The sequence below is a fragment of the Dipteris shenzhenensis genome, chromosome 1 (genome assembly GCF_047967505.1).
Source record: "Dipteris shenzhenensis isolate YYH24624 ecotype China chromosome 1, Dip_SZ_1.0, whole genome shotgun sequence".
In the NCBI taxonomy this organism is placed as follows: Eukaryota; Viridiplantae; Streptophyta; class Polypodiopsida; order Gleicheniales; family Dipteridaceae; genus Dipteris; species Dipteris shenzhenensis.
In genome coordinates, this window is record NC_141596.1 from 24,778,981 (window position 1) to 24,797,929 (window position 18,949).

The following is an 18,949-nucleotide window of genomic DNA, read 5'->3' on the forward strand; positions in this document are numbered from 1 at the left end:
TAATGTGTTTAGGGTTTAAGGTTTTTGTTTGCTTATGGAGGTCCTAATGCTTTTGTCTTTCATCGTAAAGCTTTTGTCTTTTGTTAAGTATTTCTCTCTAAAGATGGAGGCTCTCTTTGTCTCTTGTATGACACCACATTTTATATTACTCTTGCCAAAATAAGCACGTCCCCACTTTTATTTAATGGCCCATCCACCACACACACACACATACACCTTTTTACCTCTTTTCTCTCCTCTCTTTCACATCTACCTTTCCCCATATTCCTTCACTTTCACTTGCTTTTTCTCTTTTCCTTTCCTTCCAATTTACACCTATGGTTTCCTTTCACAAGTTATTAGAACACTCCAAAAGGCAGGGCCATAGTGGGATCCCCACCTTGTTTATTAATCTATTTTCTCATGTTGTGAATTGTGAACGCTCATTGTAATATATAAAGTCTGATGGAGTAAAAAGACTTTGTGAAGCATTTGGCGTACGAGGAGTGTATCGCTTCTGTGCTAAAAGAAGGAGGAGGGCAGTAACTGCAAAAGAATGGCTGCTGCTTCGTCGGGATCGCACTCTGCCATGGACGCTAATTCGCCACGGCTTCTTCGTCTCTCTACGCATGCATCTGTCTTGCGTGACCAATTTCAACGCGATCCGGTACGTATCTTCTGGCCTCGCCTCTGATTTTCTCTATGGAACAGAATCGGAGAGCTGCCCCCCACTAATCGCCCAGCATGGCCTCTGCCAGATCGACGCATCCCGGAATACCACGGATGGAAACTTTTTCACAGGTAGAGTCCATTCTCTCCTTTGGGCATTCCGTTGCGAAGGATATAGTCATTTAAAGTATAATGCTGATAATTGACAGGTTTGAGGAAACGGTGGAGTTCCTGGAAACAAAACGACGGGCAGTGTTGCCGATCCTTGGTGATCTCCGCTACTGGTAAATATATAGCAGTCTTAGACAGATTTGACGCAACCTTTCTGACAAGTGCGAATGGGTTCAAGGAGGCAATCGGGTCAAGCAGAGGTAATGTTCAAACTCTGCTCCGGAAATTATCAAATGTGATTGTTCTAATTGCGCTTCGTATTATGAAAAACATTTGCACGAACACTCAGCCATGGTTTCTTTTATCAGAGCTTTTCACGTGGATAGTAGAGGTTTCTGCTATAATTTTCCAAGTCACAAGCTCTTAAAACGAAACTGAACGCCCACACAATTCTAGCTCCAAATTATCCATTTTATCGTTAGTTCGGTAGGGGCAATTCAAAAGGTTGAAAAGAGTGCGAGGCTTCATAAATTATGAGCGTTGGCTTTGCTGTGATATGCCATCTTTGCACTACGTGATGTCCATGCGCAATACTTTGAGCCCGCCTCTTCCCAGCTCATGTTGAGAGAGAGAGAGAGAGAGAGAGAGAGAGAGAGAGACGTCCTTGGAGGCCTCGCGGGCCTATGTGACAAAGTACACCAAGAGAGAAAACTCATACAGAAGCAAAGGGCGCTAGTGTCCTTGTTGAGTACTAAGCTATTTGAAGCTCAAGAGCTCAAACAAAATCAAATACAAACTGATGATAAATTGAGAGCTGGGACTCAAAAGCCGAAGCCCGGCATCTTGGTGGCTCTCTAATGAGGTGTGAAAATATATTGGATTTGCATCTGTTGAGTTGTCTCATGCTCTGGCGACGGACATGGTCTCTTCGATCTCTGATCCCTGAGCTATGTCCAGAGTCACTCCTCGTCTCTGGCGGTCTCCTTTGAGGGAAGCTGAGATAGGGCGCACCTTGATAGTGTATGCTCTAGTTGCTCTCGTGTCGCGTGTGGTCTCTGTGTCCCTCTCTCAGTAGCATTGTGTCGGCTCTCTCTGCTGATCCAAACTGCCCTCATATCAGCTAGCTCCTCCTCCTCCACTCCACCATGTCCTGGAGCTGACTCAAATGCATAGAAGTCTGTGACGCATCGCTGTGTCCGGTCTACCTCTGTATCCTGTGGCTTGGTCACTTCCTGTTGCTCTCTAATTTGTTACAATAGTGTCTCCCCTCCTTGTGTCGCCGCATCTCAATCAGATAGAGCCTAATATAGAGCTGGTCATGGAAGTGGATCAGTCGTGAGAGTGGACCGAAGTCACTCCCCTCCTGAAAGAGGCAGTGAGTGGTATCACCCCCGGATCTTGCAGTAGTCTAGGCAAGCACATAGAATATGCTCCTCTATCTCAACCACCCCCAATGTGCATAACTTACAAATCCGTTGCTCTTTGGGTATACCTGCAGCTCTCCTCGCCTCAATCCTCAGCTGATGGGACAAGACTTGCATTTGTCTAATGGCGATCCTTAGTGCATGTGAGACTCCTATGTCCTCGAGATACTGGGGTCTGATGATGAATCCCTTCTCCTATACTCTTAGGAAGTGGTTGCGACAGAACTGGATCTTGGTGGGAAACTCCTTTTCCCCCAGTCCGAGTTGTATGGAGTTGGAGGAGATCTAATCGTATGATGTGGTTAATCCCGTCTCGTGGGATCGACTCAAAGTGTTGCATCCATGCTGTACTGAAAGGGGGTAAGCCTATCCATTTGAATACCGTGCCTGGCAAACCATGCAGATATACGTGCATACATATATCTGCCTCACTCTCTCTTAGCTGTCTAGATGACTTTAAAGCCAGCTTGGTAGTCTCCAGTGAGGTAAGGTCCAAATTCTGTGGATGAATGTCATTGTGGGCTTACTCTGAATCATCCTAGACCACATAGTCACCTGTGCCGCTCAAATGTCCACTTTGTCGCTCAGAGATCATGCTGGTAGAAGGGTGCTGCATACATGGCAGTCGGCCTCACTAAAGTGTCGAAAAGCTAGCCCTTCGTCGTTGGATCCTGAAAGTGCGCCTGAAAGCATTGTCTCTTTAGCCGGGCCAAAGCACTCCACCTTCGTGTGAGTCGTGTCTTGGCTGCCTGAGTCATCGCGAAGATGGGTCTTATGAAGACGGCTCCCAAGTATGTGTAGGACTGCACTATCTCTAGTGGCTCACCTCGGTAAATGAAGCTATGTCAGTGAAGCACTGCGCGCGAGGTGTTGAAGATCATAACCTTGGTCTTCCCAAGGCTGACTGTTAAGTCTCTCTCTACAGAACACATCTAGGGCCTCTAGATGTCTTTGCAGCCCCTCCGCTGAAGAGAGAGAGAGAGAGAGAGAGAGAGAGAGAGAGAGAGAGAGAGAGAGATGTGTGAAGATGATGATGATGATGGTATGACCATCGACGGAGGCCAAATATGGCCTATGGGACATGGGACCAAAACAGAGATGCAAAAATGTCACAATCTGCGAGATCCAACTAGAGCAACGTATCAAATTGATGGAATCCCATCTCCTACAGGAGTGTGTATCTTTTGGGTTAGCTCATTTTTCTTCTCTTTTATTTTCATTGTAGAATTTGGACTTTAGAACAACAAAAATCTGAATCTCTACGATTGTATATATTCTAGTTTTACAAAGGTATCTATGAATTGATAAATTGAATATTGCTGTTTCCATAAAACTTCAAACGTACATCATAGGGAACACTTTTAAAAGCGAAGCATTACCTCAAGTAAAAGATAATTAATAAAGCATCAAATGCCCTCAAGGTAGCTATATTTTTAGTGCTAACTATTCAGGATATAGCAGATGGTGGCTCATAGAACTAGTCGAGTTGGAGCCATTGCTTCAGACGGCATCAAATTTGGACATGCGACACTTATTCTATTAATTAACTCATCTCACTCAATAGAACTACAAACACTCCTTTGGTGTATATTTATTCATATGCAGCCTTGCATAGGAGGGAAATGTGCAAAAGTTTAAAAGTCAACATACTTCATTGAAGGTACATGTCCTTACAAGGTTCTAAGGAAGACGATTCTAGACTCAGAGAATCATTTCACACAATTTAAGCATGGTAGTAGTGAGGTATCTTAAGTGGTGCATTGCCCTATTAGCTAGATTTAGATGCTGTTTGGGAGAGACTAAAATGAAATCGTTTAGTCTTCACAAACAGTTGTAGCTTGAATGAAGAGATTTTGGACTACCTTTTGATTAGCCTTATCCTTTAGTGCTAGCCTTCGTCCTAGCTGAGTCTGCCCTTCACCTCCGGAGTGCCGACAGAAACTCAGTACGAAGACTTTGTATAAATGGATGCTCAAGTATGTGTGGGTGTGTGGACTTGTATGTGTGAGAGCTTATACTACGGTCTACACCCACTATTGGGCACTCATGACATTAGTGGATGGGGATGTCATAGTAGCTAGTATAGAGAAACGATAGGGTTTGCAGTGGAGCGATAAAAAATAGACGATACTCAGACACAACTGAAGAACGGAACTCAGAAAACATAGTGCCTGTCGGTAATATGAAAAATTAAATACAAGAACCTCAAGCCGTCGTGTCTCAAGGACTGTGGCTGAGGCGAATCAGAAAGATGATACCATGTAGAGAAACGGTAGAAAAGATAGCAGCAGAGGGAGCGAAACGCAGTCCTCCGTGTAGCTCGATGATGATGAAGATGATGAAGGGCTAGATCTGGCGGAGAGGAATAGAGGGGTAGAGGATGGAGCAGGCATAATAGCCAGATCTGGAGCAGGAGGGGCTGCAGTTAAGGATGGAGGAGGCGAGGAGCAGCTGCAGGTCCTGTCCCATGAGAGTGGGGGTAGGGAGTGTTTTATAGGCCTGATCTAGGAGGTTTGCTAGCTGGTCGGCCAGCTGGTCGGTCAGTTCCTAGGTCGGTGGGCCGGCCAGCTGGTCGGCTAGTTCCAGGTCGGCCAGCTGGTTGGCAAGCTGGTCGGCCAGTCCCAGGTTGGCCAGACCAGCTGGTCGGCCTGATTCTGGCAGCTGGTCGGCCAGCCCTGTTTTGTGCCCTTTTGTGCCTTTGATGCCCCTAAAATAGGGAGCGCTGCAAGCTGGTATGTTTGCCCCTAAAATTGGGAATTGTAGTTGCTTAACACCCCCTCTCAATTGCCAATTTGGAGGGGCAGACATTGTGTGCTTGGAGCTTCGTGTAGAGATGTCGACGGTGGTGGTGGCTATCCCTGCGAAATGCCCAAGGGATGCAATGCAAAAATGCAGAGAAGGTCATAAGAGGAGTGCCCTTGCAAGGGAATTGTTCACTTCCTCAAGTGCCTGAGTTACACGTATGATCAGCCGAAGTAAGAACACTGTGAAGCTCGAGAGAATAAGCCACCCCCTCTCACCGCCGAAAGGTGGAGGAAAAACAAAGGTAAAGACCAAATATCTCGTAGCAGCACTGATAATCTAGAGATGGTGGGATTCCGCCAAAGGAAGAGGTCGTAGCTGAACAGTGAGCCAGTGTGTGCCCGATCTTGGACCTTGGGAGAGAGGAGTCTATCCCCGCCTCCATGAATGTAGAAGAAACAAGTCATCAAGATACATCTGAACAGAAAGGGTCTTGCCTAGGGAGAACTTGTAGATCTTGGAAGTCGATGCCGATGGAGATCTGGTAGAGGTGAAGAATCATGACCTCCTTGTTCGAAGGAGTGTCAAGCGTGAAACGGAAAAGGGAGGGAGGGATGGGAGTAGAAGATGGAGTTTAGAAAGGGAGGGAGGGATGGGAGTAGAAGATGGAGTTCTCTCCCGTAGTGCGCCGCGGAATGAAGACGAAACTGATATGTTCATAGGAGTGATGCTCCCTGTACCTATGGCCTCCATGAAGAAGCAGGATCTTTAGATCACCATAGATCTGGGGTCTTTAGATCACCATGGCTCTGATACCATATAGAGAAACGATAGGGTTTGCAGTGGAGCGATTAAAAATAGACGATACTCAGACACAACTGAAGAACGGAACTCAGAAAACATAGTGCCTGTCGGTAATATGAAAAACTGAATACAAGAACCTCAAGCCATCGTGTCTCAAGGACTGTGGCTGAGGCGGATCAGAAAGATGATACCATGTAGAGAAACGGTAGAAAAGATAGCAGCAGAGGGAGCGAAACGCAGTCCTCTGTGTAGCTCGATGATGACGAAGATGATGAAGGGCTAGATCTGGTGGAGAGGAATAGAGGGGCAGAGGATGGAGCAGGCATAATATCCAGATCTAGAGCAGGAGGGGCTGCAGTAAAGGATGGAGGAGGTGAGGAGCAGCTGCAGGTCCTGTCCCATGAGAGTGAGGGGGTAGGGAGTGTTTTATAGGCCTGACCTAGGAGGTTGGCCAGCTGGTCGGCCAGCTGGTCGGTCAGTTCCTAGGTCGGTGGGCCGGCCAGCTGGTCGGCCAGTTCCAGGTCGGCCAGCTGGTCAGCCAGTTCCAGGTTGGCGAGACCAGCTGGTCGGCCTGATTCTGGCAGCTGGTCAGCCAGCCCTGTTTTGTGCCCTTTTGTGCCTTTGATGCCCCTAAAATAGGGAGCGCTGCAAGCTGGTATGTTTGCCCTTAAAATTGGGAATTGTAGTTGCTTAACAGCTAGTCCATGCTATGCGTGATGGAGTGATGGAGTTTATGGTTTTCAACCTTATGAGTGACTATCATGAGATTGAAACTGCACTATGTTGTGTTTTTAGAGGATGAGTTTGGGCATGTTCTTGGACTCATCTAGGTATATGGTAGTAGTGAGCTATACATGCACTTGATTTGTTTACATGCTTGTACATTTAAGAGAGTTATTATTGAAACAATACACCGGTCTCTCAGAGCATCTAGCAACTGGATATGCACGATGTACATCCATTGCAATATTATTTTGAGTGCACTCAGCCAAGCTATTCAGTTGAATTATTCATGTCTCAATGTAGCTATTTTCTTTTATGTAACTAAAGGTTTGAATTCATACATGACATGTCAATGCATCAGAAATGTAGCTAGACTCTTGGGACCTTCCACCAAAATGCAATTAGAGGAGAGGCAATTCAGCTTTACTGTGCATTCAAGTACCAAGGTTGATAATCAATTCTCTCTTCCTGCAAAACACCTCGAGGGCATCTAGATGTCTCTATAAGTCTGCTGTTGAGGGGGATATGCGGACTGTATCATTTGAGTATAATAATACGTGTATCATCAGGTCAGCAAGCAGTGACCCCTCACCTCCTAGGCGGTCAATGAAAGTCGTGATCTCATCATGTACAGCCCAAAAAGTATTGGTGAGAGGGTGCATCCATGCTTCACTGTGATCATCCTCTCAATCCAATCTGATTGGCCTCTTGGGGCACATACTCTCCCTCTAGCTAACTCATATAGATTCATCACCCCCCAGATCATGACTTCTGGGATTTGCATCTCCTGAAGTCCCCTTATCACATGCGATCGTGGAACTATATCAAAGGCCTTCCGAAAGTTTACAAAGCAATTGCAGACTTTCTGGGCTCTCGATCTCGCCTCTTTGATGATGGCCCGTAGAGTGAAGATGCGGTTTAGAGTAAATTGCTGTCTCCGGAATCCAGCTTGTCCTAAAGCATACTGCCCCTGTGCCTCTGTGTAGGTATTGATCTCTCTCTCTAGTACTGACCTGCAAATCTTGGCCAGTGTGTGGCCACTCATGAGAGTGCGGTAGTTCCCAGCATCCATGGGATCCCCACAATGGTGGGGAAGCTGTGGCATATGACATGGTTGAACATCTGTGCTAAGATCGGGGTCCTGGGCTGCATGGGTCATCGTGAGGAGGGGTCCTGTAAAGATTGCTCCCATATACGTGTAAGACTATACTATCTCCACTGACTCCCCACGATAAGTGAAGATGAGTTGGCAGAGCAGTGACTCGTGAGGTGTTGGAGACCATAACCTTGGTTTTCCCAAGGTTGACTGTCAAGTCTCTCTCTGCAAAACACCTCTAGGGCCTTCAGATGTCTCTGCAGCCCTTCCGTAGAAAATGATATAAGGACTATGTCATCAGCGTATAGCAATATCTGTTTCATGAGGTTGGCCAACAATGATCCCTCGCCTCCTAGGCGGTTGATGAAGGATGTGGTCTCATTGAGAGAGAGAGAGAGAGAGAGAGAGAGAGAGAGAGAGAGAGACGTCCATAGGAGACCTCACGGGTCTATGGGACAAAATGCACACCAAAATCATCAACATCAGTTAGAGACTGAGAGTCTATGGGGGAGTATAGCAGCTCAGCCCCAAATTATTATAGCATAACTACATTCAAGTACTATATTAAAGGTGGTTTGAATAACATCAGTTTAAGACTGAGAGTCTTTGGGTTTAGGTATGAAATCTCTAATGAGTGCTTGCCCGTCTCGATAAACCGCCCATTTACCTTCTTTCCTTGCTTCTTTCACTTTGATAAGCTCATTTGCCCTTTGTTTGAGTTGGGTCGAAGTGAGCTCTTCAGATATCTAAATCCTAGTGCCCTTGAGCTTGTTGGTTTGTCTAAGAATCTTGGTTCTTAGAGTCCTTTTTTTGAAATAAATCTGTGCTTGTTTTCCCTTTCGAGTGATGAGACTTATGCCATTTTCATCCCAACCGATCTGTGGCACTGCCTTCTTGAGTTGGATAATCTTTTCCTCATCAATACATTCCTCTTCCTCTTCCATTTCAAAATAGCTAAGGCAACTATCTTGCAATCCCCCAATACGTAAAATGTTATTGTTACTTGCTATGGCTTGCTGCTCTCTTACCTCTGTATAAACCACATTTGTCGATCTTGTTATGTGTTGTTGCTGTAATTTCCTGTCCCATGGATTTGAGCTGAGTGGTGACCATTTCTTGGACCTTGGCTACAAGCTGTGGTGTAGGAGTTGCAATATTGCATTGCTGTAGGACTTCTTGGATTACCTCCCGTGTGCCTTCATTCTTTATTTCTGAAACTGTTTTCTTCAGGGAAGCAATGTGGAGCTTTGCATCTCTGAGTTCTTGTTGGAAGTAGAGAGAGAGAGAGAGAGAGAGAGAGAGAGAGAGAGACAGAGAGATGTATTAACGTCCACAAGAGGCCTCACGGGCCTATGAGACAAAGTATAGAGAAAAGCGGACTCATACAAGCCTCAGTGGGCTGAAGCAAAGGGCGTGCTAGGGCCCTTACTGAGTACTAATCTATGCTGACAAAATCATAATCATGAATAGAAATAGTCAACTGCAGCTGCATAGTGGACCAAGATCAATCTATCCAGTATCAGGTACAAACTGAAAAACAAGTCAGTCTCGGAGCTGGGACTTAGAATTAGAATCGGAATCAGAAATCGAATCCTGGCACAGTGATGGCTCTCTGATGGGCTGCGAAGATATCTCGTATCTGCGTCTGTCGAGCTGTCTCGTGCTGCTGTGGGGGACGGGATCTCCTCGCTCTTTGAACTCTCTGGGCTATGTCCAGAGTGACCCCTTGTCTCTGTCGGTCCCCCTTGAGGAAAGTTGTGATAGGTGGGACCTCAATGGAATGTGCTCTGTGTCACGTATCGGTTGAAGGATGCACATGTGTGAGGGAATGATGCATAAATTGGGAAGTATTGGCCCTCCAAAAGGAGTGCCCATGTGAGTGTATTTTTGCTATTGACTACTCTACCATGCTCATGCAATCCACAAACCACATATGAATGCATAATGCCCATGCACACATTCCATGCACATGAGAGGTCACAACCTCTCATGCCTCTTGGGATCCATCCCTTGGGCATACCCCATTATTCTACCCTTAGCCTATGAATCTTTTATGCATCTTTTATGCCTACCATTTATTAATGCACCCATGCATTCCTACCTATTCCTATCCTAAGACCTACATGTGTGAATGCACCATTTATTCCATATCAATTAACATATCCAATACATTATCCATATGGCATTTAGCCATTTAAACCTACCTAGCCTACCTTCTAATTAATACAGTTGATCATGCTAGCCTAAAACATTCTAGACCACAAAATTGTGTCGTGACATGCCCTCTTGCTTGGGACATAGATGTCCTCATCTATCAGGTACTCTTCTTTGACTTCATGAACTTTACCACTGTTTAGGTTCCTGTATAAACTTCCATACAACAACTTCAATCTTTCATCTTCATGTTTGGTACTCTTGCCAACAAGTCTAACATTAGTATGTTCCTTCAAATCAAAATTTTAAATAAATAAGTAAGAAAGATAGTAATTATCTTTCATGTTGTGTTGTCCATGTACTCCTTTACTTTGGACATTCCTACAAAGACTAATTCGACTTTATCCATTAGGGTTAGTAGGAATCCATTTCCGTTCTACTTTTCCTTTCCAAAGATACCATTTCCTTATCTCTCTCTCTCATATGCATGCATTGGTCCAAGTTCCAAGTGACTAGTTTGGAACCATTAGTTCTAGGTTGATCAGACCCAAAACTTACAAGATCAAGATCACCAGATCTTAACGAGTACTCATTCTAGACCACCGGGTCTAATTGTGGATCCACCCATAGTCATGGGTCCATGACTTACCAAGTACTTGACATCTCTCCAAGGTCACCAAACCTGACCAAGCGCTTACATATCCACCACCTATGGCCATGTATAACACCCTCTTGCTCAAGTACTACCTTGGCTCATCAACCCAACCTAAGAGAATGACTTAACCATCTCTAGTACTCCAACTTCAAGACTCTTAGCACCATGGATGCTTTCCAAAGGCCAACGTCTCTGTACGATACCATTGTGTATATTTCCAAGGTAATAATTGTGCATGTGCTTAATTCTTGAGTTTTTTTTCTACCCCAAGTGTATGATCCTACATGCAAATGCATTTATTACTTCATTAGCCTACATGCAAATGCATTACTAATTCATTATCCTAAATGCTCATCTTAAGTTTAAGTAGATCAATCCTTTGACCCTTGTCATCATCACGCAATTGTCTTTTCCATTCTTTTCTAGATGACGAGTTACTTTTGTAGCCTTCATTCGAGTTTCCTCCACTTTTGTAGTATTATATTGCCTTTTCTCTCCCTCTTCTTTTGCGAAGTGACCACGCTTCGTCAATCTACTTCATATATGTCTAACTCCTTTAAAAAAAAAAAAAAATCTCATCAATCTTTTGCTTTCTTATTTTTCTTTTCTTACCCCTTTAAATATTATCTAATCTCTACTCCTTTATATTCTTTTAATCTGAATTTTCTTTAAGCTCCTTGTTTTAACTCCTTTTAATTCTATCTTTTCCTCTTAATTTTTTTAAAAAAAAAATCTTTTATCTTTTATCTTTTTTTCTTTTTCATGCCGTCTTTTACAGGGGGGAAATTTAAAAAAAAACTAAGAGGGACTAAGTATTATTCAGACTAAGACTAAGTAGTAGTAGTAAAGAGAGGGGGTGCTTAGAGCCTTAGAGGAAAATGAGGACTTAGAGAGGACTAAGGAGGAGAGGGATCTAACCCAGGAGAGGGGCTAACTAAGGAGAGGGGGCTAACTAATGAGGGGGAAGGGGGATTTGAAAATCCGAGGGAAGGGGGGTGATTTTTGAAGTACGAGGGGAAGGGGACTAAGGAGAGGGGAGGGGGGGTTTGAAATACGAGGGGGTACTTAGAGGAGGGGGGAAAAAAAGAGGTTAAGGCGGCCAACGGCTGCAGGCTAACGCGCCGGTAGGCAGAGGTTGCAGAGAGGTAGATGCGGCTGCACTCGTGGCAGCATTGCCATGTGGTGGCCAGAGACAGACTGGCACCGTCGGTGGTGCCTTCATGATGGCGGCGCGGGAGGTCTGCGGGGTGTGGCCCATGTGGGGTGCAGCAGACATTGCACTGTGCAGAGGTTGTTGACGGCGGGGCGAATCACGGCACGCAACGCGGCGCGGATCACAGCACCACGCGGCAGAGCCGACAAGGGATGCGCAACAACGGGGTCACAGGGGACTGCCCCCCCCTATTAATACAAAAGTCATTGCCTCCCCTAATTAAAGAGCTGGGCGACTGGTGGGGCAGAGGGCCAGAGGCAACGGCCGATTCGAATCGTGGCGCAAATTGCGGCATGCCACATGGCATACAGGGACGCACAGGCAACGGGGTGCAGTGACTGCAAGTCGATGCATAGACTTCGGAGACACGAATACGGGGGGACAATGCATCACACGAAATTCTATGACCCCCTATTAATTAATGGGCGAGGAAAACAATTCAAAGGCCTCGCTGCTTCGCTGTGCTATTATTTCTCTCTTCTACTGATTTCCTTTACCCCATTGTTTCTCTCTTCTATTGTTTCCCATTGTTTTCTCACGGAATTGACAATGCTAAAGAAGAAAGAGAAGAAAGCTCCCTGGGTAATGATGCTATGCTGATGTCGGCATTTGTAACAACTTCCACATGGCAGGTCCACACAATCAGAGAATCACTGCTCTGATACCACTTGTCACGTACCGGTTGAAGGATGCACATGTGTGAGGGAATGGTGCATAAATTGGGAAGTATTGGCCCTCCAAATGGGGTGGAAGGAGTGCCCACGTGAGTGCATTTTTGCTATTGACTACTCTTCCATGCTCATGCAATCCGTAAACCACATATGAATGCATAATGCCTCATGCACACATTCCATGCATACGAGAGGTCACAACCTCTTATGCCTCTTGGGATCCATCCCTTGGGCATACCCCATTATTCCACCCTTAGCCTATGAATCTTTTATGCCTACCATTTATTAATGCACCTATGCATTCCATCCCATTCCTATCCTAAGACCTACATGTGTGAATGCACCATTTATTCCATATCAATTAACATATCCAATACATTATCCATATGGCATTTAGCCATTTAAACCTACCTAGCATACCTTCTAATTAATACAGTTGATCATGCTAGCCTAATACATTCTAGACTACAAAATTGTGTCGTGACACTCTGGGCACTCTCTGTCGCGCATGTGGTCTCTGTGTCCCTCTCTCGGCGGTACCGTGTCAGCTGCTAATCCAGACTGCTCTCATGTCGGCTAGCTCCTCCTCCTCCACTCCGTTGTGTCCTGGGGCTGACTATGCTTTGTGTTCTGATCTCTAAACCCCGACAATATCATGTACTGTCCATTTCACCTTCCTCCCTCTCTTCTCATTCTGGTCTTTCTGCTCTCTCGTAAATTATCACTTTACCATCTCTTCATATAGTCCATTTCCCTTTTTGTCTTGCTGCCATGACTTTCACCATTCCCTTCCTTCGATGTTCCTGTTGTAGGAGGGTGAGATCATCGGCCAAAAAGGTCATGGTCCCCTTCAGTGTGGCCCTAGGTTTGCATTCTGTTTTGAGCTCTTCAATTTTATCCTGAATGTCAGTTTTATTTTCCTTTCTATTATTCCTCCTCTACAATCACTCCCTTCTTGATTGTTTGCATCAGTGTGAACAGGATCCTTGATTGTTGATGGGAACACTCCACATTCTACTTTTGGCTATTGTTCCTTGCTGGGTCAGGGGCCATTTCACGGCTCAACAAGAAGCCACGTACAGCCGCTTTGTCATCCATGGAGGTGGAGTATAGAGGGCTTGCATGGCATCATGTGAATCCTTATGGCTTGGATAGATCTTGGAGAACATGAAGGTACTCCAAGAGGAAGCTTGGAGATTTATTGCGACAACCAGAGTTGCATCACGATCGCAAAGAACCTGACGTTCCATGCTTGGATGGCGTATGGGTGCAGGTCCTGGTGTTAGAGATTACTGTCCACAAACAGATGCAGCACGCCTCAGTTAGAGGCTGATTCAGCAACACCAACATGTGGAACAAACAAGTGCAACAGGCCTCAGTCCAAGGCTGATCATAGGTACCTGCAGGCTGCATATTGCAGCAATTTTTATGTAGAGCAGAAGGGCTAGTACAGGCCCTGGTCTGGGCCTTTTATAGGTATCTAGGGCCTTCTAGACGGCCATCAGGTCGCCTAGAACAAACCACCTGATCGCGTCAAACAGACCCCACTTGGTTGGCCTATTTATAGACCTAGTTGGCCTGGTCTGTAGGGTGCCCCCTATATAAAGACCCATCTGCTGGGTCATTTTGGCATTTCACTGAAGCCCTCATTACAGATATTTTTAACCTCTTATCATCTACAGCTGAATAGAGAACAGCTACAAATGCAGGTTGTGAGGCTATTGGGTTAACTGCAAACTTGAAGGACTGTGGGCTTGAACAAAAAGAGGTAACCTATTTATTTATAGGTAATTTGAGCTCTATCAAGCTAGCTAAAGGTCCTTTATTTGTTGCTCGTACCAAACACATAGAAGTACAATATGATTTTGTACGCGAGAGAGTGCTAAGCAATGAAATAGGGTTAGCTTATTGTCCAACAGAGGATCCGGTGGCATATGTCTATACAAACATTTTTGCAAAGGTTAAGCAAGAGAGCTTTTTCAACGGGGCATTGGTTCACCTTGGGTGGTTCGATGGTTTGGATTATTAAAAGGTTCCTAGAGTGGTAGGTTAGACCTAGGATAGACCATGTCATGATTTTACGTTATTGACAAGACATACATTTGCCATGGAAGGGATAGGTGCCACATGGCACCATATCTTTGGTCAGTCTTACATTCCTTTTCCATATGTCAACATACATCTTCCATGGAAGGGATATGTGCCAGATGCACCATATCTTTGGTCAGTTGTATGTGCCTTTGCCATATGTCACATTGGCCCTCACTCACCATCACTCACATTCTAGAGCAGAGGAGGAGAGACCTTACACCTATGCATGGGTTTTGATGTGTTTCAAGTGGGCACACCGTGTTAGTGCCACACAGGAAGGTGCTGAAGCCCTAGCTTCTTCATGGAGCACTCCAGCGAAAGATGTCTGGCTATCGTTATGCCTAGGTGGTCACTTGACTTGGGGCTCTGGGTTTCACATAGAAGATGTGCCGCCGTTATAGTGCAGATTGGATAGACGAGGGGCCACAAAGCTCTCCAAAACACAACCTTGAACCATTGGATCAGACATCGCTGACATTCACAATCTCTTGACCTCAGTGAGACAAGGGTCTGGATTGGAAACACTTTTGGCAAAGCTGTGAGAAACATGCAGGTATCTGTCCCCATATATTTGCTCAGCAATTCTCTCAATAAAGGGTTTATTTCACAGAAACGACAGGGATAATTACGTGAACAGCAAAGGTTGTGATTCTTTTCAGGACTCATTTATGCCCTTTTTTGTATCCTTCTGCTATAGGTTTAGCTCTATTGTTACTTATTTTTAGCAGCGAGGCTGCAGCCCAACTTTCTTTAGTTCTTTCCAATGCAATAACAGTTTCCACTTCACATTGGTACGGTAAGCTGATTGTATTTGGAATGGTTGTGGACAAAGATTTAGTTTGTTTAACTTCATGATTGCTAATTGACCATATTGTTCAGGCTTGTTGGAGGCTGGGTTTTACACCTGTGGAGTTTGGATAGATGAAATCAATATCTTTGCTGCTGCAACCAGTAATAAATGGATTGTTTTTCTGGACGTCACTGGAAAGGAGCTGTACAGTATTTCCATGAATCAGTGGAAGGCTAAAGGGCATATTGTTGGGATGTTTACAAAACAAATGCCACATACAGTAAGTGGGAAAAGGTAATGACTGGTTGTGTGTTCCTGGAAGAAAGGTGAACGCAGACTTCAGAATTAAAAAAGATTGTTTCCTTTGGGGTTTTTTTTTGGGTTTCAATGGAAGTATCTCATCTTCTGATAATGGCTTCCAGTATCAACAAAAATAATGGTTGATGACAAAGGTAATTTTGTTTTGCAGGCTTAGCTTGGTAATTCTTACCTCTGATTGCTCTCTCCATCATATTGGAATTAGTTCTGAAGTCTTTTGTGAGGCAGATATGAAGGACATTAAGACCATTGTGCACAATGAGTTGAAAAAAATTCATCCACATGGAGTCGTGTGTCATAATTACAATTCAGAAAAATCCATGCTGGCACTGGCTGGACCTTCAAGTGTCGGCAGAATTTCAAGATCTGCAGGTAATAATTAAACTCTCAGTAAATATTTTCTGAGATAGAAATGAGTTATAATCCATGGGTTTGGCAGAGGTGCCAGCCTAAGCATGATTGAAAACTTTAATATTCCGTGGGAGTCTAAGATACTTTGGCTCTTTCAACTTGTTGCAACATCATCATTAGCTTTTTTGCACTGTTAGGATGCTCTACTGTGCCAGGTCTGGCTCAACATGATTTACTTGCTTGTGGTTTATAACTCTCTCCATTGAAGAAGTTTGGCATAATTCTTTTGTTTATCTACATCTCATTATATAAAAAATCAATGGAGATGCAATTATATGTGATTTTTTGCTCATTAGCTTAATTGCAGAGATGCAATTATATGTAATTCGGTACCGCAATACAGGGATCTTTCTGACAATAAATGTCTAATGGATTCAAGGATACCAAAGTTTTATCTTGCATTTATATGTGATTTTTTGCTCGGAGATGCAATTATATGTAATTCGGTACCACAATACAGGGATCTTTTTGACAATAAATGTCTAATGGATTCAAGGTATCTTGCATTTAAGGTAAGCCAGGATCTGCAAACTCTCATCCACCTTGGTTAGATGACCATGCCCAAAGAAGAAAAGGCATCCAAAAAGGAAGAAGAGAAAGGTTTTTTCTCTTGAAATCACTAGGGTTACCATGATCCTCCTTTTTCTTTTGTGCCTCCTTCTCAAGATAGGTAGTAGTTAGAGATGGTAGGATTCCAGTTCCAGATCCAGCACACTTAGAGCCTCGCCTCTGTCTTCTTCTTTACCGCAGATTATTCCTCCTATTGGAGGATAACTGAGTGTAGGGTTTTTCCAATTGGGTTGACAGGATACGTTAGATTGTGCGGAGTAATGCATTCACTCTTTTAGCAAACTGTGGGGACTTTGTAGAGTTATCTTTTGTTGATAGGCAAGCCCACAAATTTTCACCTTCAGATGCTAGTTCTCCAGTCACTGATTGTCCTCACAAGGTTGATCTTTCATCGCTAGTGGAGTTTCCTGGCTCTCACTCATGCCAAGGGATCAAGTATAGTGGCAAGCGCTTCCACCACTAGGTTGGGGAAGGAGTTCTAGTCTCACACAGCCCATAGATGAGGATTGTTAGCTAGAACACTGTTCAGGCGGCGTTCCTCATTGTTGCCATACACACTTGATCCGCAATCGTCTTCATCTCGGGTTTTAGGTGGGCCCATGGATATTCTTTAATTATAGGAACATTAATTAGCAGATATAGTTTGTAGGAACATTAATTATAGGAATATTAATTAGCAGATATAGTTTGGTTAGTTGTACCTTTTTGGTTTGATGCGATTGGCTCTAGAGGAGGGACATGCATTTTAGGTTCAGCTTCTACACTCCCGCTAGTTGTGTGACATGATCTTATTATCCCTTTAGAGCCCACCGGGGTATGCTTTTGATTGATGGGTGCAAGATTGGTCTTCTTAACTTATATGCATCGTTGCACCCAACTATAGGGAAGAACGGGGATTTAGGAAGGAATTGCTGTCTTGGATCCCAGGGGTAGATTCATGGATCATTGGGGGGGCTTCAATGTGCTGGATTTGAGGGCCATCCATGCTCCTATTGACATATTTTATGTTGATGATTAGGCCTTGGATAGAGGTGGCATTGTTTGTATTTCCCTTAGGGTCTCCACATCTGATTGTTTCTCGGTTATGCTCACCTCTTAGTGCCGCATACATCCTTGTGCTCCACACCAGTATCCCTATATGCAGCCAGGGACCAACCCGATTTTCGGGATCTGGAATTCTTATTTGTAGCAGGGCTTGTGCTCTAGCCCTACCCTAGCAACAACTCTTATGCACACTAGTGTTTTTTATCACTTTGTTGCCAGGACTAGGAAGCGTGACGTTTTGAGGCAAGGAGTGGCCATTTAGCATTAAACACCGCACTAGGACCTTGACATGGCAGGGAAGTGTGAGACAACCACTTGATTCTCAGGGTGTTTTGCAGTGAGATCCATAGCTGGCAATGTGCCTCACTTCTTATAGTGGAGTGTGATACTCGTGACTGAGACAGCCATTTGTTGAGGGTTTGGGATACGGTTCCTTTGTGGGTGACCATGAGACGAGGATATCTCCTGATGCACCTTTCACCAACAAGGAATTTCAGGGTGCCCTATATGCTTTGCAGTAGCGTAAATGTCCAGGTTTAGATGGACCAACTCCCTCGTTTCGCATTTCTTTGTGGGTTGATATTGCTAACCACACCTCATTCAGGTCATCCCCAAGGTGGGGAATGGGGCTTTGATTACACTATGGAAACTAGTCAATCTATTGGGCAATCAGCCTTTGTTTCCAGCTATTGCCTCAGAATGGACGAGGCATTATGACCAAGACATCGCTATTCTTCTTCGGGATTTTGAGAAAGCCTATGATATACTTGGTTGGGGCTCTCATATGCCTGCTTTAGAGAAGTTTCAGCAATTTACAGATCAGCCCACTGCCAGGTTCTTATTGGAGGAGTCAGAGGAGACATATTTCACATTTCTAAATCAGTTCGGCAAGGATGTCCACTTGCTTCTTTTCTATATTTACTCATGGCTGAGGCAATGAGTTTTTTTCTCAGATCTCACTTGGAGGTTATAGACTTCTGAGCAGGAATTGTTAGAGAGTGAACTAGCTGATGATACGGCAATGATTTACATGCCTCACCACATACACTCACCTCTTTTAGGTTCGTTTTGGATGCTTTTTGTCTGGCAGCAGGAGCCAATATTAATTGCAAAAAATCTGATGGTTTCTGGGTCAGCGATGAGCCTCACATCGGGGGATGACACTACTTTCATCAGGATTGAGAGAGGTGCATCAGTCAGATACTTGGGCTCTCAGGCTCACATACATATCTCCCTCCTGCAGCAGCTTGCTCTTATTTTGGAGAGAGTTAAAAGGAAGCGTCTATTTTGGAGCTCAGCAAGCCTGAATGTTGCCTCTAGAGTGGCGGTAGTCAACCAAGTGCTCTTAGCTACTGGCTGGTTTTTTTCCTTGTGTCGGTGCCATTCACATTGAGGTTGCATTGCACAGCTTGAGAGGCCTATAAGGAATTTTGTATGCAGTGGGCTAGATGAGTCAGAAGATACTAGAAGTAGAGTGGCTTGGG

The 18,949-nt window shown here is 44.6% G+C and overlaps 1 protein-coding gene across 1 annotated transcript in view; it reads left to right on the top strand.

The window, feature by feature from the left end:
* The first annotated feature begins 486 nt into the window (after positions 1 to 486).
* Positions 487 to 18,949, top strand: part of LOC147905583 (neuroblastoma-amplified sequence protein) — a 71,721-nt gene continuing 53,258 nt past the window's right edge. The window contains exons 1-5 of the mRNA XM_087373504.1: positions 487 to 646; positions 738 to 780; positions 858 to 1,019; positions 15,212 to 15,416; positions 15,592 to 15,812. Coding sequence (XP_087229630.1) covers positions 536 to 646; positions 738 to 780; positions 858 to 1,019; positions 15,212 to 15,416; positions 15,592 to 15,812 — 742 coding nt within the window. The 5' untranslated portion in view covers positions 487 to 535. The remainder of the gene's footprint in view (positions 647 to 737; positions 781 to 857; positions 1,020 to 15,211; positions 15,417 to 15,591; positions 15,813 to 18,949) is intronic.